This window comes from Rhinolophus hipposideros (genome assembly GCF_964194185.1).
Source record: "Rhinolophus hipposideros genome assembly, chromosome: 10".
In the NCBI taxonomy this organism is placed as follows: domain Eukaryota; kingdom Metazoa; phylum Chordata; class Mammalia; order Chiroptera; family Rhinolophidae; genus Rhinolophus; species Rhinolophus hipposideros.
The window spans coordinates 4,698,403-4,723,003 of NC_138056.1; the positions used below are offsets into that span (position 1 = coordinate 4,698,403).

Consider the following 24,601-nt stretch of genomic DNA (forward strand, 5'->3'; position numbering starts at 1 on the left):
AAGGTTCCTGGACACCCCAGCCCTGGCTAGCAAGAAACATTTCCTTTTGGCAGAGAACATCCTCATTTCTCTGTCAAGGACCCTGAGACCCAGAGAGGTCTGAGAGCTGGGCAATGGGGTGCTCAGATTAGAAGCCTGATCCTTTGACACCCACCCCCCGGACCACCCATATACCAGCTGGGTCTCCCAATGGGTTAGCTCAGCAGGCCCAGAGAGAGATAAATAAGGCCTTTATGTACAGAGAAGCATGATATAGTGGGGGGGCGGGGGCTGGCAGTGGCAGCAGTGGGCTGGGCAGGGTGAGAAGGGCCCCGTCATTGGGAGAAGATGCCCCGGAAGCGGGCCTTGTCCTCCTCATCTTTCTGCCGGATCCGTGACTCCAGGGCCCGCAGCTCCCGGCTTACGATGGGCGCCAGGGCGGGGTCCAGCTCGAGTACCTTGGCAAAGTCAGCCTGGGCCTCCTGGGCATTCCACACAGCTGCGTGCGCCTTGCCCCGCTTGAAGTAGGCCTTGACATTGTCTGCAGGGGGTACCAGTGGGCAGTAAGCACACACGGGCACGAGGGGGGAACCAGCCAGCTGCCCAGTCTGCCTTCTGGTCCCGTGGGCCCGTCATGGGACACAGCCCTCCTGACACTCATTCATACCTCACGGGCACAACGGGACCCATGGCCATGCCTGGGTCGGGGGTATTTGGTTGAGCTCCTGTGGGAGCTCAGAATGGGGGTGATGTCAAAGGCTCAGTCTTGTGCCCCAGTGCCTATTGGTGATAGGCAGAAGGAGGCTGCTCGCCTGCCCCCCCCTGCCCTGGCAGCCCCACCCACGCTCACCTTCGTACTTGTTGAGGATGGAGGAGCAGTGGTCCAGCACCTCATAATACTCTTGGGCCACCAACTTGCACTGACAATAGTTGAGCAGCAGCGGGGTGATCTGGTGATCCAGCTCGATCCAGTCAGGAGAGCCGGGCTGTTCCTGGAGGCATTGGGGCAAGGAGAGGGGAAATGCTGCTGAGACCGGGGCCGCTGGCTCCACCGCACCCCCTCCACCCGCCGGGCAGCACCTTCATCTGCAGGTTCTTGAGGCAGGCGATGGCGTCGTAGTACTTGGCCGCGGCCTCCTTCACGTGGCCCTCACGGTACAACTGGTTGCCCTCCTGGTGGATGACGGGCACTGCCTTTGCCTTCTCCTCATCTGTCATTGCCCACGGGTCCTGCTGGTATGAGCCAGGGTTCTCCACCTGTCGGGGCATGGGCCAAGTCAAGGGGAACCCCAGGGGCACCACAGCTGCTGCAGCTGCAGCCCTGACCAGCCTCCAGACAACGGACACCAGAAGCAGAATCACAAGATCCTTCACTGACCATTCAACAAACATCTACGTAGCATCTCCTACGTGCCCAGCACTGTGCCAGGTTCTAGAAACAGAATAATGAACAAGATGGTGAAGATCGCGGCCCCAGGAGGGACCCCATGAGGACAGCCAGGGGTGCCACACAGGTGCTCTGGTACCTGCCCTGCCCTAGCTCCCAACAGTCCACCCACGGAGCCCACGAGACCTGGGCAGGCAGCAGCGCTGGCGCCACCTCTCAGGCTGCACCGTGGCGCGTTGGAGAGGCGCCTGGGCCTTGGCGGCCCCTCACCTTAAGCATCTCAATGTCGAAGACGAGAGGCTGGGGGTTCTGCTGCAGGGCATCCAGGTCGGCGTGGCCCAGGGAATTGTGCTCATGCATCTGGGCGATGCCACAGCAGTGGCGCTGGCCCTCCAGGGGGTCCTTGCCGGCTGCGATGTTGCGGAGACTTTTGGCCACCAGCGGATAGAGGACCACATGCTGCAGGGGAGTGAGTGGGCACTAGGGGCTCTGTCAGTGTGGCCCAAGAAGCCCAGCCCCCTGTCCCATCACCACTGGGAAAGGACACTGAGGCCCGAGAAGGGACGCGACTGCCTCAGGCCCCATCCACTCCAATGCAGGAGGGCTTTCCCCTCAGGACTCCGGTCTCCCAGCCCTCTCTCCCAGTGAAGACCCCAGCTCCTGCCACACACTCTGACCACCAAATGAAACCAAGCACTTACCCCCGAACCCCGTCCCACACACACACACTCCCCGTCAACCTGCCTCCATCCTTACAGGCCCAGTGGAATGCTTTTCTCCTCCTCCAACCCCTCCGTCCCCTCTTCCTCCCCCTTTAGGGGCGGAGCACACAGGCTGGACTCACCATTACTGGGGGCCCTCCACATTCTGTTCCCAGAGCCTCTGTCTTCTTTTCTGCCCCACCTCCACCCCATTCAGGGCCTACCTCAGAGCTGAGCTCAGGGCAGCAACTTCACAACCCTTGGGGGAGACCCTCAGGCATAGGGGACCCAGCCTTTGACTTTGCACTAGGAACCGCTGCTGGGATGACGGGAACCAAACTACCCCTACCCCAGTATAAGCAGCTCCTCTCAGTGCCCCTGCGGTCTGCATGCAGTGTGCAGAGTCTCCTGAGTCTTGACTCTGGGCTGGCCTACATGGGGCATTTTGAAGCTGGAGGTACACAGGCCCGATCACTGCCCTGCAGTAGCTGAGATCCAGGCAGAGGACCAGATCCTGGCCATGCAGGGCAAGAGGGGTTGGAGGACCCAGAGGAGGGGTTCAAGCCACCACCAGCAATCAAGGAGGGCTTCCTGGGAGTGGTGACCCAGGAATTCACTGTGAAGAATGAAGGAGGAGTTTGGCCAAGAAGAGGATAGAAAGGAAAGGCAGGGAGGTGAGTGGGAGGGGAAGAATGGCAGGGGCCAGACTCTGCAGGGCTGTGTGAGCAGCTGTAGCTTACGTTCTAGCCTGATGGTGACTGGGAGGCAGAGAGGTCTGAAGCAAGGAGTTATACAGGTCATTTGCATTTGAGAACCAATCCCCTGGCTGTAATCTGGCTAATGGAGAGGCGAAGGCAGAATTGAGGCCCGGACGCCCATATCCTGGTGGTCTGATGCCCTGGAGGGAGTTGGTAGTGGTCTAGCCAGGGCAGAGGGCCTGGGATGGAGAACAAGGATGGCTGGACAGACTCCACAGGCAGATGCGGGACACCAGTTACCTTTTTTGGGGGGTGAAGGGAGGGATACCAGTTACCTTGACATCGCAGCGGAACTGGGCAATCTCCCCCTCACGCATGGTGCACACAATGGTCTCCCACACGGGCAGCTTGAACTTCTTGCCAATGATGAGCTCCATGGGCTTGCCGCGCACCCGGCTGTCATCCAGCACGGCACCCTCCTGGTTACTGTGCAGAGTCCGGTAGTGGAATGTGGCCTGCAGGCCACATGTGGGATCAGGCAAGGGCACAAACCCTCACCCAGCACCCAAGGACAAGGCCAGTTACCAGGCTACAGACAACACAAGGGATAGGGCTCACCCAGGGGTCACCATCTGACTTCTACCCCAGCACCCAGGTGAGGAAACTAAGTCAAAGAGAGGGAAGGGGCCCAAGTACATGGCTCATGCGTGGATGGGCTGAGAGGGAGCCCAGAATCCTGGCTCCAAGCATTCTTCCAACAAATATTTATGGGGCACCTACTAAGTACCTGAACTCTGTGCCAGACACAGCACAGCAGTGAAGAAAACAGACAAAAGTCCCTGCCCCCATGGAGCTCACATGGACCATCTAGAGCAGGGGTGTTCAAACTGCAGCCCGCGGGCCAACTGAGGCCCACAATCCATTGTTAATTGGCCTGCAGCAAATTCCAAAAATATATTTAGTTTACTTAAATAAACCAGGTGAGGCAATACGTACTTCACCTCGAGTGAGTGGCCCGGCTGTTTGTGTATTTTACCGCATATGGCCCTTGGTAAAAAACGTTGAAAAAAGTTTGGACACCCCTGATCTAGAGGAAAGAGATGGGCCGCAAGCAAAACAATGTGCTATGTAAGGTGGAGCTAAGTACTATAGATTAGAAAACAAAGAGCAGCTGGTAAGGCAGGGGAAGTTTATATGGGGCGGGGGGCAAGGGTGCAACCTTTAAGCTGAGATCTGAAGAGAGTAGGGGAGAAGCAAGCCAGGCCGGTGCTGGAGTAGGAAGGTGATATGAACTATCTAGGCAAAAAGAAGAGCAGTGCAAAAGCCTTGCAGAGGGACAGTGTGTGGTGCATTCAAGAAGCAGCAGGGCCACTCTGGCAGAAGCAGTGATTGAGGAGGAGGGGTGCACCATGGGGTCACCAGGTCAGCAAGGATGGAGCCCACAGGGCCTGCAGGCCAAGTGTGGTGAAGATGTTGTTATTCACTCAGATGGAAGCCCCTCGGTGGCTCCAAGCAGAGGAGGGACCTGATCTGACGTGGGTTCTGCTGCTGCTGGGATGAGAACAGGTTGTAGAGGGGTGAGAGCAGAAGCAGGAAGGAGAGTTAGGAGGTTACTGCAATGACCCGGGGGGAGACAACGGCGGCCTGGACCAGAGTGGTAATGGCAGAAGTGGTGAGAAGTAGTCAGATCTTGGGTGTATTTTGAGGATTTGCTGTGGGACATGAGGGAATAGGAGGAGCCATGGAGACTGGGAGGTTTGGGACCTGAGCAACTGGATGTAACTTTTATCAAGATGGGGAAGGCATGGGTGGACAAGTCAAGTCTGAGTTGCCAACCAGATATCCAAGTGGAGGTGGTGAGTAGGGAGCTAGAAATAGTTTAAGAGACAGGGAAGGCTAGAGATATACATTTGGGGTTAGTCCAGGCAAGGAGAGTTTGTTTTAAGAGATGAGATTGGATGAGATCATCTGGGGGTGAGTGCAGAGAGAAGAGGGGAAGAGGTCTAAAGACTGAACGCATTCAACAGGATGTGATTAGAGGAGCCCATACTCTCCTCCACCACCACTCCATGCTGCTTCTCTGAGCTCCGTTTCCACATCAGTAAAAAGGAGTCAACAATACCTCCTACTCCACATTGTGGAAATGAAAGGAAACAAATTTGTGAGGTATTCAGCATGGTGCTCACATAGTGAGCACTCACTCAGTGCTGGTGCTTGATTATGAATATCACTTGTCCCTGTTTTTTCAGTGTCATTGTTCACAGGTCTTCACTACCTTTACAATGTTCTCTCCTTCTGGTGTCTATTCCATCCAGGATCTCCCTTGCCAGGACCTTCTTTAAGGCCACTAACCCCCAGTCCCATGGGGACATGCAACCACATGCACACCCTTTCTCTCGTCTGGGAAAGGATCCCTCTTCGTATAAACGATCACTAGAATTATGCAGCTCCTCTCTGCTCTCAGAGGACTCACATTGGGCCGGACTGAGGTCTTTACCTGCCTGACCTTCGTACAGCACTGGTCAGGGAGCATGTGCTCATTCAGTCCCCAGACTCAGCCAGGATTTGTAGTCATTCGTGTAATATGCCTGTCCTGCATGACTGCTCTCTGGGCACAGGGCTGCCCCCGGAAAGTTCCTTACTTTACAGACAAGTAGCAACTGGGAAAGGCACTCCAGGAGGAGGGAACTGCATGAGCAAATGCAAGGAAGCCTGGAGATGTAGGTTTTTGGGGGGAGGGGACTGGAGAAGCTGGATCTGGGGGCCTGGATGTACAAAGGAGGAAAGTAGGCAACTCTTTACTTGCCAAGCGAGGCCAGGTAGAGCAGTCAGAAAGCTGTCAAAAGGTTCTGATCTGGCAGACCTGACCTCTGAGCCTGTTCTCTGGGTTTGTGCATCCCAGGGCCTCAGTTTTCCCAGCTAAACAATGGGAGCTGGTCTAAGTATTTTAAGAAATCTCTTCCACCTATAAAAGATCTTGAACCTTGCAACCCAGAGGCCCCGGGGCTCCTCCCCAGTGCTAGGGTCACTCCTAGACCCTGGATCTCTAGTTCAGGGTCTTCTCCAGCGCAGGGTCTGTGCAAGCACTGAGATCAAACCCCTACAAACCTGTTTATGATGACTGACAGTCTCTCCAACCAATGCAGCCACACGGCCAAGACCGGGGGCGGGGCAGACGCGTCGAAATTCACCCCCTACTTAAATTCAGACCAATTAGCATCGAGCTCCACTTGTAAGTGGTAGGGTCACCGGCCTCTGCTATCTGGGCATGCGCAACCTCTCGCCTAAGGCCTCCTCCCGCCTCGCATGCGCACCGCGCCGCAGACGGGTTGAGGGGAGGGGGTAAGATACTAACCTTGGTTCCATCCTTAAAGTCAGGGAGGTCTCCTCGGCCATCCTGTATCACACGCTTCTGGATCCCGTCCTCCTCGAGTCTTGCGATGACATCCGCCATCCTCCTCACCCGCTGCTCTCTTTCGGTAACTTCCGGACTCGCTCGGCAGCTTCCGGACCTGCTTCGGCAACTTCTAGCGCTTCGGCAACTTCCGAGGTGCCGCCACTTTGGCTGAGGGCAGACGTCAAAAAGGGACTGAACGGGGAAACGGACGGTGATTGGTTCTCTGCGCGGAGTGCGCCGTTCTGATCCGGGGCGGGGCCTGAGGCTGGTGTGGGGAGTGACGCGGCCTGTCAGGAAGGCGGGGCCAGAACCTACAGGCGGCGTGGGGCGGGGCCGGGCCTAGCTATCTGGTCCTTGAATTGATTAGGACTGCGACTCTCCCACTGGGCCTTGTGCCACTCCATTTAAAGTTGTAGAAATGTATACTGTAACCGCATTACAGAGCTACTACCCTGTTTCCCCGAAAATAAGACCTAGCTGGACCATCAGCTCTAATGCGTCTTTCGGAGCAAAAATTAATATAAGACCCGGTCTTATTTTACTATAATATAACACTGGGTCTTATATAATATAATATAATACCGAGTCTTATATTAATTTTTGCTCCAAAAGACGCATTAGAGCTGATGGTCCAGCTAGGTCTTATTTTCGGGGAAACCGTAGGAGAGGAGAATGGGGGAGGGGGAGCCCTTCCGTTACTCCACCCCAAAAACTCCTTTTGTGTATTCCCTGCTGGCCTTTTCTTTTCTTTTTGCATATCTAGGTAGCACAATAGTCTTGGCTTTTGCTTCCTGGATTTTTCTTTCAAAAATGAAAAACAAAACCAGGAGTAAGGGGAAGGAGGGTTTCCGTATCCCTGTGGCACTGTAAGTTCGCCAAGAGACTCCGGGAGCCGCGCGTGGGGTCGGTAGTGGGTGTGTCATCACCATTGAATCCAGTGTCCGGCACAAAGTAAGTGCCCGATAAATATAAGGGAATACATAAATAATAAAAGGATGATGTATTTTGGGGCTAAAAACAACGTTTCTCCTCCACCTCCGGAAACTAGCAGTGGACAATGGCAGTAGGAGTCTTCTCCCCCCTTCAAGGTTTAGGTTGCACGTAAGGGGAATGTCTTCGGCCTGTGCACTGTCTTCATGCCATCCTCACAACTGCGGAGGATTATTTCAGTCCGCTACGACCCAGGTGCTAAATGCTCCAGATATTTCCACGGGATCGTTTCCGACAAGAAGTCCCCTGAGTCGGGACCTCTGAGGTGAAAGGGAAACATGTTTTGTTTGTTTGTTTTTGTTTTTTTTTTACCAACACAGGAAGTTTTACAGGCAAATTCTGCCAAATTTTGAAGCAATAGTAGTCTGTATCTTATACAAATTGTTACAGAAAGTAGAAAAAGAGGGAAAGCCAACTGAAATATTTTATAAAGACTACTTTAATCTTGATTCCTAAACCGGGTAAGTATTATCATCATGCAAAAAAAGTATACACCATTTTACTGATGAATATAGATATGAAAAATTGTAAATGAAATAGTAAGCTAATTGAATACACTAGTGTATATAAAAATGCATCAATATGCTAAATGAATGTTATTCACGAAAAGATGGATACTATACGATTTCATTTACATGAGATGCCTAGAGTGGTCAAATTCGTAAAGTCAAAGTTGAATGGTGGTTGGTTGCAGGGAGGGGAAATAAAGATTTGTTTAATGAGTGTAGTATAAAGTTTCGTTTTGCAAGATGAAAAAGTCCTGAAGATTGTACAATGTAAATATGCTAAATACAACTGAACCGTGAACTTAAAAATATTTAAGATAGTAAATATTGTTATTTTACCACAATTGAAAATTTTTTAAAAAAGCATCAAGATCACGTAGGGCTCATTCCAAGAATGTAAGAATGGTTTAATATTAGAAACATTATTAGTGTAACTCATTATTATATCAGTGAACTAAAGAAGAAAATTCATATGGTTATCTCAAAATACGCAGAAAAAGCATTTGATGAAGTTCTATGACCATTTATGATAAAAACTAACAGGAAAAATGAAGGAACTCTCTCAGGTTGTTTAAAACCATATTCGATTAAGGATAATGGAATAAATATTCACATTCCCTTCAAGGTCAGGAACGAGACAAGGAGTACTCTCTATCAATGATGCTGTTTAGTACAGTATTAGAAGTCCTGACCAAAGCAATAAACCAAGAAAAATAAGTAAGAGTGATTATATTTACAGAAAATATCCAACAATCTACAGACAAACTATTAACAAGGAGAGAGTTCAGCAATGTTACAGAGAGATAAAATAAGCTACCCCCAAAATGAATAACACTTCATACCATCAATAACCCACTCAAAAATATAATAGAAAATAAGGTATCATGCACAACAGCAATAAAACTCAGAAAGTAGTTGGCAAATAGAAACCACAGCCCAGAAGTTTTTGAAGAAAAAAAAAATTTTTAAGAATATAAAAGAAAACATGAATAACTGAAGTGTTAATGAATTCACATACCTTGTTAATGAATAGAACAGTTCAACATTTAAGGCTATGATTTCTTCTGAAATTAATCTAGAAATTCAATAAAATATCAGTGACAATGGGGAGGATTTTTGAAGAACTTGGAAAATATTTTTGTCATATTTCTATAGAAGAATAAACGTCCGTGAAAAGCTAGGTCAAGTTTGAAAAAGATGACCAAAGTGTGTATGTGTTAGGGGAGACTGGCCCTGCCATATTAAACCACACTGCAAACTATAGTAATAAAAAGCATCTAATACTGGGTAAGAATTAGTCAAGGGTACCAAAGGAACCAAAAACAGAGGTTGAAGTAAATATACTCATATATGTTAAAAACTATATACTGTACTTGATGTATGACAAAAGTGGCACCACAATTCAGAGGGAGAAAGCACGGATTGTTTGATAGGTGGTGCTAGGAAAACTGTCTCGCTCTGCATTGGAATCTGGATCCCTCCTTGTACCACATTCAATGGTATAATTTATAGAGTTAGGGACCATAGTGTGAATTGTACTAATACCTAACATTGATTGTTTCTATGTGCCAGGCACTGTGCTATGCTCCTGACTATGTATTAACTCATTTATTCCTAAATTAATGCTATGAGAGAAACACTATTGTTACCTCCATATGACAAATGAGGGAACTGAGGCACAGAGAGGTTATGTAACTGGTTCAAGGTAAGGTCAGGACTAGGGTGAGGTGAGTCAGGCAAGGTCAAATCCTGTATTTAAAATTTTGATATTTTGCTTATCGTGTATATTTGCCTTAAATTTGATTTTTAAAAACAATGTATTAAAATATTACTATCTTGCTCACTGAGATTTTTGGTTTCACCCTAATCCTGGCCTGCCAAGATCCCAAAGCAAGTAAGGAGAAGACTGGAATCTCAGTGCAGACAGTTTGGCTCCAGAGTCAGTGAACTATCTTGTTGCAACACTTTCTAGATAGAAAGTAAATCTATTAGGCCAGTAGAATAAGATGTTGGAGAAAATCTTTGTCACCTTGGGGTGAGGAAACACTTCAAACAGGACTCAAAGAGCACAAACCTGATGGATTTGACTATATAAAAATGAGAATTGTTCTTTAACTCAGGGCACCTTAGACAAAGTAAGGAAACAGAGGCAGATTGGGAGGAGACATGTGCAACATCAAAACCCAACAAGGGATTAATACTTAGATTTGTACAGACATACAAATTATCAGAAAAAAGACTAGAAACCCAATAGAAAAAAAGACAAAGGATATGGACAGACAATTCACAGAAGAGAGAATCACCATGAGTGAGGAAGTGCGTGAAGAGCTGTTCAAATTCTCCAGTTGTCAGAGACCCCAGATGGAAATAAGGCGCCACTTGAGATTCATCAGATTGGCAATTAGAAAGCGGAATACCAAGTGCTAAAAGATAGCCAGAACCCTCATTGGGAGTGTGTAAATTCATACAGCCACTCAGGAGAGCCCCCATGGTATTTTGTAAAGTCAAGGGTACATGTACCTTATGGCCTGGAAGTTCTACTTCCAGAATTCAAGAATTCTCTCACAGTCCACAAGAGGACAGTGTGAAGATGTCCACAGCAATGATGTATGTGACATGATGGGGGCCTGAGGCTAAGCTAAGTGTGCATCACTGGGGAAGGGGGTACGGGGCGAGCGGAATAATGAAACTGCTGACGCTGGACATGGTATACCACATGCAGCCAGTAGAAGCAACAAATGAGATGCATGTGGAGAACATTAGTGTTGAATGTAAAAATGTACAAATGTAAATAACAGAGTTTTATACATGACACCATGTTTGTAAATCTCAAACACGTCCACAAAGGAGCCAATGCCTTGTGTAGTAGAGGACCAGGCAGGATTCAAGGAAGCAGACTGAGCACACCGATATGGGGCTCGATGGAAGAGTGGGGAGAGGAGGGAAATTGTTCATAGTGATGATATGTTACAAACTGAGAGGCAGGTTGAGTCAACTCTGGACATGAGTTCATAAAATGAAGAAGAATGGGTGGAGGGGAATGAGCATTTCCAGAGCTAGGTGGACCTGCGTTCAAATCCCAGTTCTTCCACTTTTAAGCATTTGGGATTTTGACGAAACACTCATTCATTTCTTCCACAGATATTTATTGAGCATACTTAGTGACAACACTGTTGTAGGCACTGTAGACACAGTGCTGAATAAAACTGTAAAGATAATTTTACGTAAATGCTGTGTGGTGTGAAACCGACTTTAGATTACATAGTCAAGAATAGCTTCTCTGGGTCCGGCCCAGTGGCTCAGGCGGTTGGAGCTCCATGCTCCTGATTCCGAGGGCTGCTGGTTCCATTCCCACATGGGCCAGTGGGCTCTCAACCACAAGGTTGCCGGTTCAACTCCTCCAAGGGATGGGGGGCTGCACCTCCTGCAATTAGCAACAGCAACTGGACCTGGAGCTGAGCTGCGCCCTCCACGGCTGGGACCGAAGGGACAACTTGAGGCTGGGCAGCACCCTCCACAGCTAGGATTGGGGGACAACAACTTGACTTGGAGAAGCGTCCTGAAAGTGCACACTGTTCCCCAGTGAAGTCCTGTTCTCCTTCCCCAATAAAAATCTTTAAAAACAACAACAAAAAGAATAGCCTCTCTGAGAGGTGGTTAAGTGCTTTCCAGGTATAAGGAACAGCACGTGCAAAGCCCCTGAGGTGGGAGTAAACTTGGCCTGTGTGGCTGAGAGGGGTGAAGAGGGGCAGAGGGGTCTTCAGATTGGGAGGCAGGCAGAGACCAGAGCTTTCAGAGCGTTATGGGCCTTAGTACTAACCACAACGGAAAACCAAAGGATAGTTTTAAACAGAGGAAAGATTTAGCAGCATGCTTTAAAAAAAAACAATTTATTTAAGAATAATACATAGAAAAAAAGATCAGATATGTTTTAAAAGCTCACTCTGGCTACTGGGTGGAGAGTAGATTGGAGGAGAGTGGAAGCAACATAAACTCTTTGCGTCTGCACCTTTGCAAGGTAGTGAGAATGCCCTTCCGGTGCAGGACCCTGGTGAGTAAGGGTGGGGAAACAGTTCCCAGGAATTTCCTTGACCCTGGAGGAGCGGTCTGGAAGGCAGAAGGCCGAGTCTCGATCCTGGTTCGATGGCGCGCGGCAGGCAGCCCCTCCAGGCCCTGGGTACAGACCTGGGGATTGCACCCTGGCGCGGTATCGGCCGTCGCTCGCTGAGGCGGCCGCTGGGCGGCGCAGGGGGCTCAGCGGTCCGAACAAGAGGAGGCCCCACCCACTAGTCAGCTCGGCGCTCGGCAGCAGCGGCCTTCTGAGGGCGGGGCGAGGGGCGGGGCCGTTACGTGAGGGCGGAGCTTCAGCCTAGGCGCCGGATGTCTAGCTCCCAGGCGACGGCACGGGGCGGGGGCCTAGGCGCGGGGGCGGGGCCGCGGCGACTCGGGGCGGGCGGGCACGGATGGCGGCCGCGCACGGTCCCTGACTTGGCGGGGGCCATGAGCACCGCCCGGCCCCAGTTCAGCATCGATGACGCCTTCGAACTGTCCCTGGAGGACGCGGGCCCTGTGCCCGAATCCAGCGGGGTCTCCCGCTTCGGGCCGCTTCACTTCGAGCGCCGGGCCCGGTTCGAGGTGGCCGATGAGGACAAGCAGTCCCGGCTGCGCTACCAGGTGACCAGCCCGGCCCTCCTCACCCCCCGCCCAGCTCCGAGCGGGACCCCAGGCCGCACCCTGGCGAACCCCAAGTCAGGGGAGAATCTGTCTAGAGGCCCGAGCCGGAACGGGAGACCGCCCCGAACGTGGCCACTGATCGATAGCCCTGCCCAGACCCTGTCAGCTCTGATTTCGGTCCCCAGCCACCACTTGAGAGCCCAGAGCCCGGAACCAGGAGCTTGTCTCCAACCCCCAGCTGGAGATCCCATCTGGAGTCCTCACCCATCCTGGGTACTGCTCCTCTCCTCTCCTCTCCTCTGCTGGTCTGGACCAGACCTTCCCCATTCAGGAGCAGTCCCCTGAGCTCCAGGCCAGACGATCTTACAGGAACCTGCACCCCCCTCCTGCCCCCCCCCCCCGCCGCCTCTTCTGGAAGGTCCCACTCCATCTTTCTCCCCAGAGCCAGGGGCCCCTATTCACAGGATGGGTTCTTGCCCACACCTAGACTCCCACTAAACTGGAAATCCCTATTTTCCCAGAGAACCTCCACCAACTCTAGAATCCTCTTCCTGGAGATGTGTGTGATTCCTGTGCCCCAAACCTGGAAACCATGGGCCTGCCCTTCCCTGGCACCCCAAATCCAGAGCCTCCATATTGAGCCCCTGAAATACCATCCTGAGAGCTCCACCCTGACTCCCAAACCTGGGAGATCCCCTGGCCCTGGGACCCATGCTGGGAGCCATCAACCAGCCCCTCTGCTGCTCCTGCCCCCCAGTGTCCCCAGCTCGCACCTACTAGCGGGGTTTCGGTTTCTATGAATCATCAAACCTGTTCTGCAGGGCGGGTGGGGGGCCAGGTGAGCAGCTGTCAAGCAGCCAGGCAAACAGCTGTGTGGACTTGCTTTCCTCCTCTCCCTGAGAGGATAGTGAGGAAAGCTTGAGCCCAGTAACCCCTGAGCCCTGTGTTCTGGAATAGAACCTGGAGAACGATGAGGATGGAGCCCAGGCCTCTCCAGAGCCAGATGGAGGAGTCAGCATCAGGTCAGGGCCAGGTGGGGACCCACCCTGTACCCCTATCCCCGTGCCTCTGGCTGCTATCTCCAGGTCCCTTGCCAGTCCCCCACCTCACCTCAGCTCTCTCATCCTCTCCTACAAGGATTCCTAGCCTGACCCCCACTCTTTTTGTGGGTTCCCGTCTTGCAGGGTCACCCTACCTTAGTGCCAGCCTCACCCACCCATGCCCACCAGCCTCTATCCTGCAGAATCCCCCAGCCTGGTCTGGCCCTTACCTTCCCACACGTCACCTGTCCTGCAGGAATCCCTAGCTCGAATTCCCAGCCTTCCTCCGCCCAGTCCTGCAGAATCCCCCAGCCTTGAATTCCGCTTCACGCTGTCCCCTCTCAGTGTCTCCTATCCTACAGGAGCACCCAACCCTAGTCCCTGTACCCTCCCCCACCACATCATCATGATTGGGATTCTGAAGGGACCCCTTCTTTGCCTCCTCCTGCTCCCTCACTGGGCGCACCTGTCCTGCAGGGATTCCTGCCGAACATCCGTCCGCAGCTCGCAGTGGTCCTTTAGCACCATCAGCAACAGCACGCAGCGCTCCTACAATGCCTGCTGCAGGTGAGACCCTGCCCACCTTGAGCCACCTGCGCCGGTGCCCCAGTGCAGGCAGCCCTGGCTATTCCCCTCAGCCCTCTGGGTGAGGGAGAGTGAAAGGACGGGGTGGGCCTCCTATCACCTCTTTCACACCCATCCTGCTCTCCTGCCATTCAGTTGGACTCAGCACCCTTTGATCCAGAAGAACCGCAGGGTAGTGCTGGCCTCCTTCCTGCTGCTGCTGCTGGGGCTCGGTGAGTGTCCCTAAGAGCCCCCATTCAGGGGTCTGCCCTCCTCTTCTGCTGGCTCTGCATCCCCCTTGCCACAGTGAGCTTCCCAGCATCCTGAGGAGGCAGCTGGCTGCCATCACCCCACCCCCATTCTATAGGTGAGGAAACTGACCCCTTACAGGGGCAGACCCAGCCTCCTGGTCACACAGCCAGGAAATCACACGCTGTTGAAAATGGAACCTGGCACAGTGCTCCAAACGTTTGTCTTTTTTTTTTTTTTTTTTTTTTTTTGTTGAGAGCCCACTGGCCCATGTGGGAATCGAACCCGCAGCCTTCAGAGTTAGGAGCACGGAGCTCTAACCGCCTGCGCCACCGGGCCGGCCCTGTCTTTTTTTTTTTTTAACAGCCTATTTAATACATTAGGGAACAGAAGAGTAATAGCTACCATTTATTTATTCTGTGTCTACTTTGAGCCAGGTGTAACCTCCTTGCCTTACAGAAGTTACACAGCGGCCCAGAACCTGTGTGTACGAGCAGGTGCTCAGGGAAATGCCAATTTCCGTGGCCCGGAGGAGCTGGGATTTAAACCCACATCAGTGACACTGCCAGACCTGGGGGCCACCATAGACCCATAAGGGACCTTTATAGGAATTAGAAAAAGATGCCTCTGAATGGGCAGAGCCCACAGCCCTAAGCCAGGGAGCAGGGAGTGAGTTTCAGCCCCCATTATATCCTTTTTGAGGTGTTCTGTGCAGGGCACAAACCACGTAACAGTTCATGGTGGTCCCTCAAGCCTCCCTGCTGCATTGCCCCACTTGCTGCAGAGCCCAGCTCCCAACCTTCCCCCCATCCCATCCTCTAACTAGGGACCCGGGACTCTCTGGGTCTGACAAGTTGATCCAGAGACTTTCCTACCTTCCCCAATGCCCACTGTCCTCAGCCACAGTCCACATCCCTCCCTGCAGCCTACAGGCCCTGTCAGGCTCAACCGTGGGCTCTTATCTCTCCAGTCTCACCAAAAACTAGAAGCTCCTAGAAAGCCCCAAATTCCCTCCACACTCTGGGCCTTTGCTATGTTCTTCCCTCTGTGTGGAATACTCCTTACCCTCACTGCCTGCACGATGCCCGTAGCAAAGCCTCGAGTCAATTGCCTCCACCTTCCAAATGTAGCCCTGAGCAAGTTACTTTCCCTTTCTGTGGCTCAGTTTCATCTTCTGTGAAATGGGGGTGATAATACCTGTCTCATTAATGGTCAAGGTGACAGTTAAATAAGGCAGTGCATGTAACATGCTTAGCCCGGTGTCTGCCAGCACCTGGAAAGTGGTCACTAAATGTTAACTGCTATTGCTGCTGCAACCCCTGCACTGCCTCCAAGAAGCCCCTCTCTGATCCCCCAAGCTCCCATGCTGTCTGATCTTCCCCCCACCAGGGCTGTAGCTTGGAGGTTCTTGTTGGTTGCTCCACTAGGGAAGGGCCATGAGGGCAGGGACCTCATCTGCCTTTCCCCACAGAGTCCCAGTACCAGGTGCACAGCAGTGCTCCATAAATGTTGATTGACTGAAAGGCCACACCAAGGAGCAGACAAAAATCTCTCCTTGCAGACATTTCCCAGGGCCTGTCAGTGGCCTGCTCAGAAAACAGAGCTTGGTGAGCTTCCCCGGGAGGGTCTCTGCCTAGGGGACCTTCAGCTCAGGTGGGGGACACCGTTCTTCAGAGCTAAGCCCTGCTGGGGGTTGCGGGTGGAGGTCCCCGCCCTGCGCCAGCTCCTGCCCCCTGCTTCCTCCCTCACCCTCGTGGCTCCATCTGTGTGCAGTGCTGACCCTGATCGGCGTGGGACTGGAGGTGGCCCCCTCGCCAGGTGAGTGCCCCCTCCTACCTCCGCAGGCAGCGCTCACTCCCCTCTTGTGCCCAGGGTTCCTTGGCAAGCCCTCCCCCTTCCCAGAACTCACCACCCTCCCGGTGGGAAACGGCCCCTTTTACTGCGGAAGGTGAGACTAACCCAGGTATGGACTCCCCCTCGGCCCGCTCCCTGACCCAGTCCCTCCTCTCCCTTGCAGGTGTCTCCAGCGCCATCTTCTTCGTGCCTGGCTTTCTCCTTTTGGTCCCGGGAGGTGCGAGCAGGCGCCGGGTGGGAGTTGGGTGGGGCGGGGCCGGGGGTGGGGTGGGGCGGGGCTTAGCCACTGACTGGCCCCGCCCCACAGTGTACCACGTGATCTTCATCTACTGTGCGGTCAAGGGCCACCGGGGCTTCCAGTTCTTCTACCTGCCCTACTTCGAGAAGTGAACTGACAGCAGACAGCCGGGATCCACATCCGCCCCGGCGACCTGTGCAGCCTCCTCGTGTCCCCAGGGGGCGCTCGTCGGCCCGCGCCGCTCCGGTCGGGTCCTTCATATCAACGGAAAAGTCCCTTCAGGACCCTGGAACCTCCAGCCGGGTCTGGAATTTGCTCAGGAAGCTTGGGCCCGGCGGGCCCCGGGTCCACTACCTGGACCTGGGAAAGTCGCCGCCCCTCACCTGCTCTGTGCCTTAACTTATTCTCAGGCCCTGAGGCTTCTGGGTTGGTAGTGTCTTGTGCTAATAAATGGGTACTTATGGCCAGCAGAGACAATGCTCTTTCTTTCCCTCCAGTTCTGCCCAGCCCACCAGCCTGGCCACAGCCCCCTCCCTCAAAGGCTGAGCAAAGGATTGACCCTGGGGCTGAGGTGCGTCAGGACCACACATCTTCCCTCCCATTGTACACAGCACAGCCCTGATGCTCCAAGACTTGCCAGAGGCGCTCCTTAAGGGGCAGAGCTGGGCCTGGGCCATCTGCCCTGCAAGCCTGGAGGAGCCCCTTCAGCAACCCCGCTGCCCCAGCCCTTAGTACAGTCCACCCTGCCCTGTCTTTACCTAGAAGAGCCGACTGGTGCCTGCCCTGGCCAAGGGCATTCAGATGACGCAGGCCTGGGACCTGGAGGCCGCTATCCTGTTCCAGCCTGGCTCTGGGGCCCTGGGCTGCCACAGCCAGCTCAGAATGTGGGCCATGACAAGGCAGTGGCCCAGCCCCCTCCACCCACTGCCCTACTTCGAGCTGCAAGGGTTGGGAGCCGTAGAGGACAAAAGACATGGGAAGCAGGGCCTCAGTGATCAAAGACTCAGAACCACAGATCACTGGTAACAAATCATCTCAGAATTCGGGGATATCTAAGCATCTCAGAATCGTAAGAACCAGGAAACAAAACCTTTGAGATCCTTGAAATTTGAGGTCATATTAGCTACCATTTTATTTTAATCCTTAGAAGGCACCAGGTCCTGTGCTAAGTAAGTGCTAACACAGGTTATTTCTGGTCCTCACCACCTCAGCCCCATTTTACAGATGAAACCGAGGCCCAGAGAGCAGAGTTAGGAACAATCTAGGGCTTCCTGGACACCGGTGGGGAGGGGAGACATACTGAGCTAGTGGTAACTAACCGGCCAACGGAGGGGCTGGATGAACACGTGTGCGCTGAGGAGACCCTGTTTGTGTAATTACAGTCTGTCTCCTTCAGTAAAATGTGCCTTTAAGAAGGAACTTGGGCTCGCCTCCACTGTGTATGCAGGGCCTTTGGAGTTCTGTGACTTTGTTGATAAAAATGAACACCGAGATCCCTGCTTGCTTCCGCTCTCCTGGCCCACCCAGACTTCCCACCCTCAGCCTCCTAGTTAAGGCACTTTTGGGGACACTTCTTGCATGCAGGGACTCCTAAATCAGTAGTTCTCAAACGAGCTGTGATAAAGGACCAGTTCTCTCATCCATCATGGACCAATACTTTTGTAAGAAAATACAAACCAGAAAGGTGGTATAAAAAACAAAGACATATAGAATCAGGCCCACAGTTTGTATTACCAGATTAATCAGACATGAATTATGTTTCAGTAATCAGAACACACAGGAAAAAAGAAAAATTACGAAAACCGTTCATTGAAAGTGAGCAAATTGGCAAATGAATACCCAGATTTGCTACTATGCTGGTAACTTTGTCATTCAACAATCTTAACAAAGTGGTCCCAGAAGTTGTGACTGTCCCTATCACAAGACTATCTGGAGTCAGCAAGCTATCTCCCACAGGCCCAACAGCGCCCTCAAGCTAAGAATAGTTTTCACATTTTAGTAATGGTTGGAAAAAGTCAAAGAATAATAAGATTTTGTGACACACATGAAAATTTATAAAATTCAAACTTCAGTATCAATAAATCAAGTTTAATTCATTCTTCTTTATTAGAGTTCCAACACAGCCAGACCCATTGTTTACATGTTGACCCCGGCTTCTTGGAGACACAAACTACACAGCTGCAGTAGAGGACACATGGTCATCAGAGCCTGAAATCTTTACTGCCCTTTACAGGAAACATTTGCCAACACTTGGGCTATATATACTTTGACAGAACCCTGAATCGAAATGTTTAAAGTTTTAATGTGATTGATTTTGCTGGTTAATCTATGGCACCCAAGTTGGGTTGGCAGCAACACTATACTCAGGGAATAATGAATATCTAAACTCTATAATTTGTTTTTAGTTGGAAAACACATTAATAGTTGCATACATTAGGGACATTAGATTTCCTTAGTGACTTATGACCCTAATGCTGTTTGCCTCATAGCTCATAGCTTTCATTTGGTTACATTTCTCCTAGGAAATCTTTTTTTCAAGCCATCACTTTCAGCCTTTCCATTGTCATTATGCTTTGAACATGACTCATATCCTGCACTCAGCTGTGGGGAAGAGCCTAATAGTTGCCCTTTGATATCTGCCCTCTGCCCTTGTAGTTGTAGAACCTCTGGTTTTTCTCTGGGCACATGGCCACCCAAAATAAGGATTGCATTTCCTAGCATCCTTTGCAGATAGGTGTGCCAGGCAAGGAGCCCTGCCAATGGGGTATTATGTGGCTCATGCTTTTCCCCCCCTTTCTCCTTTGTTCCTGCCTCCATCCTGCCTCCTGGAAAACAGAAAAAAATGTGGGCATACTCTAGGAATGGCAGAGAATACAGCAGAAGGAGCCTGGGTCCCTGAAGACCATATAGCTGGATTTCACCTAAGAACCTAAGACTTCCTGTGGGGGAAATAAAGTTCTATCCAGTTTAAGGTATTATTTTGGGTCTCTGTCACTCACAAGGCACCCTATCTAATATTGATACTTTCTCCGGGGACTGAAACTCAGACTTTTAACTGAAAAACTAAATCTGTTTATATTTATTGTAATTTTTGTTTTTTAAGGATGACTTCTACCTTCCGTTTTAATGTTTTCTCTGGGCTTTGTTTTTCTTTGCTTTTTCCTCCTCTTTCCCAGCCTTCTACTGGCTTAACCAAGAATTCTTCACTTCCCCCTTTTCCTCTTCTATTGATTTCACTATTAAATGGAACATTCTCTCTATTTATATCATATTAGTAGTTACCTCTAAATAATTTTTAAAAACCTAAAGTTAATCAATTCATCTGCCCTCCTCTAGGGAAAACAAGAAAAAAAGATTTCAGTATGTCTAAAGCATCCCCTCCCACCTTCATTTTGGTTTTGTCTATTATTTTAGTCCCTCCTTGTTTTTAAAATCCCCCAAATTATTATTATTTTTTACAGTAAATTCTTCTTTAGATCTACCAATGTGCTTACTGGTTTCTTTCCTGACTATCATTTAGTACATACTCTGACTTCATTCTGGATTGAATTTCCTTCTTACTGAAGGCATCCTTTCAACAAGACTGTGTGGGAAACCCTTTCACTTTCCTTTTGTATTCTGGAGTTTCACTGCAATGCATCTAGGTATACGTTTATTTTTATTTATCTTTCTCTGGCTCCAACGTGCCCCTTCAGTCTGGGCAACGTGCCCCTTCAGTCTGGGCAACGTGCCCCTTCAGTCTGGGCACTTGTCTTTATGGACGTCTTTAGGGAAAATGTTTGCCATCATCTCTTTAAATATGGCCTCATGTCCTTTCTCTATATTTTCTCCTTTTGAGAATCCTAATGACTTTTAACTACCCTTTAATACTTTCCATCTTTTTATCCCTCAGTGCTACCTTATGGGTGATTTCTCAGATAATAGCTTCCAGTTTATTAATCTTCTTTTACATTATTTCTAGTCTGCTGTTTAAATTATCCATGGATATTTTTCATTCCAATGGCTATCTCCTTTATTTTTAGAAGCTGCGTTGTGCTACTTTTTTTTTTTTTTTAATCTCCTTGTTCAGTTTTAATACCATCCTGTTATTGCATATTGGTCTCTCTTCTTTCTTTTATGTCATGCTTTTTTTTTTTTTTTTTTTGCATTTATGATCTCTTTTAGATGGGTCTATTATTTACACTTTGGGATGCCAATTCTCCTGTTTGTTGCATCTCAGACTTTTAACTGAAAAACTAAATCTGTTTATATTTATTGTAATTTTTGTTTTTTCAGTGCCTACTCTCTCTCAGAGTGACTTGTTTCCTTATATGATTTGTGATTTGTTTGTCATGAGTTTATCTTCGAAGTGACAGGGGTGTGTGTGTATGTGGGTAAGTCCCATGTGCCCTGGTTTGAAAGAGTGCCCTTCTCAGCAGGTTTTTCCTATTTCTCCAGCTTTTCGTATGGAGATAGATCTCACTCTTGCTTGATGTGCAGGCCTGAGTTTTTGGTTCTCTTGGATAACTTTTACCACTCAAGGCCCTGGAGATCTGTATTCTTGCCAATTCCGCAGACTGGGAGGTGAAGTTATATTTTGGTTCCCTTTCCAAGGACAGGGTACCCCTTGAGACCCTGGAATGGACTCAGGATCATGTCTTGCTCCCCACCCTCTTATAGGTCTTTTGTCACTCCTGGTATCAGAGCCCAGGCTCTTGAACCTACAGGGCTAAAGCCCCCACTGTGTCTACTCCCCGCCACCACCCAGCTTGGAGTTCCCTCTTTGTCTTTGGTACCTAGGGCATCCCTTTCTTTCTTTCAAGTTCAGCGTTTTTTAAAAATTTCTACATGTAAGTAGTGGGAGGCATCCAGCCCCCCTCTTAATCAACTCCCAAGACTGCCCCATCTTTGAATGCTGCCAGTGCCAGGGAGCTCCCTACCTCCCAAGGGGCTGGAGAGATCCAAATCTTGCTCACACTGGGGAATGATGGGCAGGTTTTCTCCAGGCAGCTTGGGTGGAAGGAAGGTGAAGATGAGGGTGGGCAGGTGACATCACAAGCCAACTCTCCGGCCAGGTGTCGTCAGGGGCAGAAGAAGCCTGGCCTCTCCCATGCCAGGGCCTTGTTGGGAGGGTAGACAGCATGAATCCTGCGAGTCTGGGGCCAGAGGGGCAATGCAGCCCCCTTGTGGAGCTTCAGTGGGGGGAAAGCATCATCACAAACTCTGTGGGAGAGAAGAGGGTGGAGCTTGTGACAGTCCAGGTCAGGGATCCCAGATGCTGGGCTCCACCTGGGAGCCGGAAGGGTTGGGTTTGGGGGTGGTCTGGGAAGGAGGCTCACCATCGAAGTCCACAGTGCCGTCCCCATTGAGGTCCATATCTCTGAGCATCTCATCCAGTTCAGGGCCCACCAGCGGCTCCCCCAGCAAAGCAGGTGCTGCCTGTCGCAGCTCTGCCACTGTGATTCGTCCATCCCTGTCCCTGTCAAACTAGGATCCCGGCAGAGCTCAGCCCCTCCCACCCGTGGTGGCACCATCTCCACCTTAGTGCATGCTGTGCTTGGATGCCCCCCCCTCCCGCCTTCAATGGTCTAAACCGCCAACCCCCCACCCGCACCAGGAAGTCTCCAGGGGTGGATCCCCCAGATAGGGTCAGCCAAACCCTCTCCCACCATTCCCTGGCCCTTGTCCCACCGCCTGCAGGGCTCTGGATGGGAGGCCAGCAGGAGGCTATGCAGCCGCTCACCCACCACCCACCCACCTCCCACACCAGGCCTCGCCCCACACCTCTCGAAAGGCAATGCACATCTCTCGCACCCCCAACATGTGCGCTGTCTCCTCCTTCAGCTTTGGGCCCATCAGTTCCACAAATTCCTCAAAGTCTATGCGGCCACCCACTGCGGAGCCAGACAGAGTGTCACGATGGAGGGCTGGGGCCCAAGAAGGGACAGCACGAGAGTCAGCCCCTCCCCAACTCTGCATCCAGGAAGGAACACCCAGCATCCATGCCTTCAGGGGGGGTAGGAAACAGGAGCCCCACTTTCGGCTGGGGATACACTCAGGGAAGCACCCAGGTGTGGGCGAAAGCGATCAGGCTTTGGATCCAGACAGCCCTGGGTTCAATGTTGGCTCCGCTGCTGCTGATGAGTGGCCTGGCGTGACTGACTAACCCGCCTTCCTCATTCTAGGTGGGGACAGGAGCATCTACTCCTGGGGGACTATTGGGGTGGGAGTTCATGACTGTCACATGCATGGACCCTGTGGGCAGCAATAAATGCCCTGAAAGAAGTGGACCCATGCCGTCCCTCGGTTCTAAGATGCCATCAATTATGAAAACGTTCAGTAATCAAATAACAGCTTTGGGGAAAGAAAAAGAAGCATGACACAAAACGTTCACATCAATTGTAAATCACACCCCACTTTGAAACTGTAAAGAGAAAACAAAGGCAGGTGTCCTAGAACTGAGGGAATCTGATATTTGACAAATCAGCTAAGGATAATCACACAGTACCCGCCCATCTGACATTTAATCACAAGGAATGGCCAGGGTTCTGTCACGCTAGGCCTCACTGAACCTCAGGAGGCTCTTTTCAGGAGCCTCAGAAAGAGTGACAGAGACAGAGAGCGAGTTGGCTAGTACCAGCAGGGAACACTTTCTCACAAGGTCGGGGCGAGGTTCCTCAACCTGACTTCGAACACTGCCCCAAGAGCCTCTCTCGGATCCCCTACTCCTTCCCCTACCCTACCCCCAGCCCTGCATCTGACAGGGGCAATGTCAAACTGTCAAATTGCCCTGGAAACTGTCATCTCCCTGTCCCCCATCACCCGTGTTGCACTCCCAGAGCCATCCCGGGAGCGTGGGGGGGGTCGGGCACTGACTTCGCATTTTGACGTGCTGTGAGACTTCGATGAGCTCCATTTCCGTTGGCATGTAGCCCAGTGTCCTCATGCAGGTGCCCAGATCCCGGTAGCCAATGTAGCCATCACGGTCAGTGTCAAACTCCTCGAAGGCAGCATGAAGCTCTGCAGGGGAGGGAGGTTAGGCCCCGCTGCCAGGCTCGGGGGCACCTCCCACACGCTGCCGCCCGCCAGACTCACTCACCATCCAGCTCCTCCGGGCCCAGTTCACGGTCCTGTACGAGCATAATCCAGCATGTCCCCAGAGCCAGCCAGGGCGCTGGCCATCCTTCCTCCTCCAGCCCCCGCCCACACTGGCTCGGCCAGGGCCAGTCCCACAAGGGTAGGAGAAAGTAGCTGAAGTCCAGTGGACCCCAGAAAAAGAGACCACTTCCCTTTCTGCTCCTGGTGCCCTGAGCGTTCAAGGAAGCCTGGGTTTAAGGTCTAGCTCCACCCACTGCCCAGGGCAGTCCAAGAGCTGCCCTTCCCCAAACTCCAGTAACCCTGCCCCACAGCCCAGGCTCCAGAATCTAGAGCAGAAGTGGCAGGAGGCCTGAGTTCTAAGGGCAGGCTGGGCTGGGCCTGAGGTCATGAGTCCCCACTCCCACCCTCGGTCTCCCAGGCCCCACCTGACCTTCCCGAAGATGCGGTTGAGCAGGGGCCCATATATCTTCTGAGCAGCGTGGTAGGGAGCGGGACAATGCCGGTGGGACTGGCGACGACGAGAGGCTGGCACCGGGGCTGGCTCCTCCTGACCTTCTCCTGGCTTGGAGGGGTTCTTGCTGCTCCCTGGAGCCTCAGGGCCCTGGATGGGGGTCTGTTCCCAAGAGTTGCCAGAGCCTTTCTGGGACCCTCGGAGCCCCTTCTCCCTCTTGCTTCTCCTCCTGGTCAAGGGTTGCCCCTCAGCACCACTGGTGGGAGCCACAACCCCCACAGAGGGCTTCTGGGGGCGAGGGGCTGGGTCTGGTCCATGGTGCCCGCTTACCTGTTCTGTGGCCATGTGGAGAGGAGCGATAAGGCTCAGAAATACAGCACCAGGGAGCACTCTTGGCTCTCGGGACCCATAAAGCTGCTTATGCACCCGGAGAGCTGATGGCCTGGGATCAGGCCCTGAGGGGGATTAGGGTAAGTGAGGCAGGCAGCACAGGCCCTAATCCAGGCCCTCTGCTCCAGATGGGTCAAGAGCACTGTCCTCAGCAGCAAGGGGCATCAGGACACAGTGGCTGCAGTGAGTTTCGGACTCCAGCTCTGTTGTTTATGAACTGGAAGACCCAGGAAATGCACTTCTCTAAGCCTCAGTTGTCTCATCTATTAAATGGGGGCAATATTGCTGAAGAGTGGAGGACTCAACCCAGTTGTGTGACATGGGCAGGACTTAGCTAAGAGAGGACAAGGGAAGGCATCTCGGACAGGAGGAAGAGTGTGGGCAAAGGCTGGGAGGTGAGCAAGGA

At 51.7% G+C, this 24,601-nt stretch overlaps 3 protein-coding genes across 6 annotated transcripts; 1 reads left to right on the forward strand and 2 right to left on the reverse strand.

The window, feature by feature from the left end:
• Positions 1-213: 213 nt before the first annotated feature.
• Positions 214-6,405, reverse strand: AIP (AHR interacting HSP90 co-chaperone). 2 transcript variants are annotated; one of them, XM_081062217.1, is made up of 6 exons: positions 6,121-6,405; positions 3,101-3,280; positions 1,637-1,825; positions 1,060-1,236; positions 830-971; positions 214-520 (listed from the first exon to the last, which is right to left on the reverse strand). In XM_081062217.1, the coding sequence occupies exons 1-6, from the start codon at positions 6,217-6,219 to the stop codon at positions 315-317; spliced, it is 993 nt and encodes a 330-aa protein (XP_080918343.1). In that variant the 5' UTR covers positions 6,220-6,405; the 3' UTR covers positions 214-314. The 2 variants fall into 2 exon arrangements, with proteins under 2 accessions (XP_080918343.1, XP_080918344.1); XM_081062218.1 differs by having other exon boundaries at positions 311-520; positions 838-971; positions 6,121-6,344.
• Positions 6,406-12,086: 5,681 nt separating this feature from the next.
• TMEM134 (transmembrane protein 134) lies at positions 12,087-16,744 on the forward strand. Of its 3 annotated transcripts, XM_081062359.1 has the most exons (8): positions 12,087-12,332; positions 13,290-13,354; positions 13,850-13,939; positions 14,093-14,169; positions 15,747-15,792; positions 15,959-16,003; positions 16,203-16,256; positions 16,347-16,744. In XM_081062359.1, the coding sequence occupies exons 1-8, from the start codon at positions 12,159-12,161 to the stop codon at positions 16,432-16,434; spliced, it is 639 nt and encodes a 212-aa protein (XP_080918485.1). In that variant the 5' UTR covers positions 12,087-12,158; the 3' UTR covers positions 16,435-16,744. The 3 variants fall into 3 exon arrangements, with proteins under 3 accessions (XP_080918485.1, XP_080918486.1, XP_080918487.1); XM_081062360.1 differs by lacking the exon at positions 15,747-15,792; XM_081062361.1 differs by lacking the exons at positions 13,290-13,354; positions 15,747-15,792 and having other exon boundaries at positions 12,110-12,332.
• Positions 16,745-21,450: 4,706 nt separating this feature from the next.
• On the reverse strand, positions 21,451-24,150 carry CABP4 (calcium binding protein 4; the record flags this gene model as incomplete). The annotated part of the gene is made up of 6 exons (XM_081062785.1): positions 21,451-21,479; positions 21,596-21,743; positions 22,041-22,150; positions 23,133-23,276; positions 23,356-23,386; positions 23,785-24,150. The coding sequence occupies 6 exons, from the start codon at positions 24,148-24,150 to the stop codon at positions 21,451-21,453; spliced, it is 828 nt and encodes a 275-aa protein (XP_080918911.1).
• Between the last annotated feature and the right edge of the window lie 451 nt (positions 24,151-24,601).

Bases quoted from the DNA above. Each gene is read 5' to 3' on its own strand.
- AIP (XM_081062217.1), bottom strand. From the start codon at position 6,219: ATGGCGGATGTCATCGCAAGACTCGAGGAGGACGGGATCCAGAAGCGT. The intron at 972-1,059 runs GTGCTGCCCGGC...CAATGCCTCCAG, and splicing joins TCAAGAACCTGCAGATGAAG to GAACAGCCCGGCTCTCCTGA. The intron at 521-829 runs GTGAGCGTGGGT...TACCCCCTGCAG, and splicing joins CATCCTCAACAAGTACGAAG to ACAATGTCAAGGCCTACTTC.
- TMEM134 (XM_081062359.1), top strand. From the start codon at position 12,159: ATGAGCACCGCCCGGCCCCAGTTCAGCATCGATGACGCCTTCGAACTG. The intron at 13,940-14,092 runs GTGAGACCCTGC...CCTGCCATTCAG, and splicing joins TCCTACAATGCCTGCTGCAG to TTGGACTCAGCACCCTTTGA. The intron at 16,004-16,202 runs GTGAGTGCCCCC...TCTCCCTTGCAG, and splicing joins GGAGGTGGCCCCCTCGCCAG to GTGTCTCCAGCGCCATCTTC.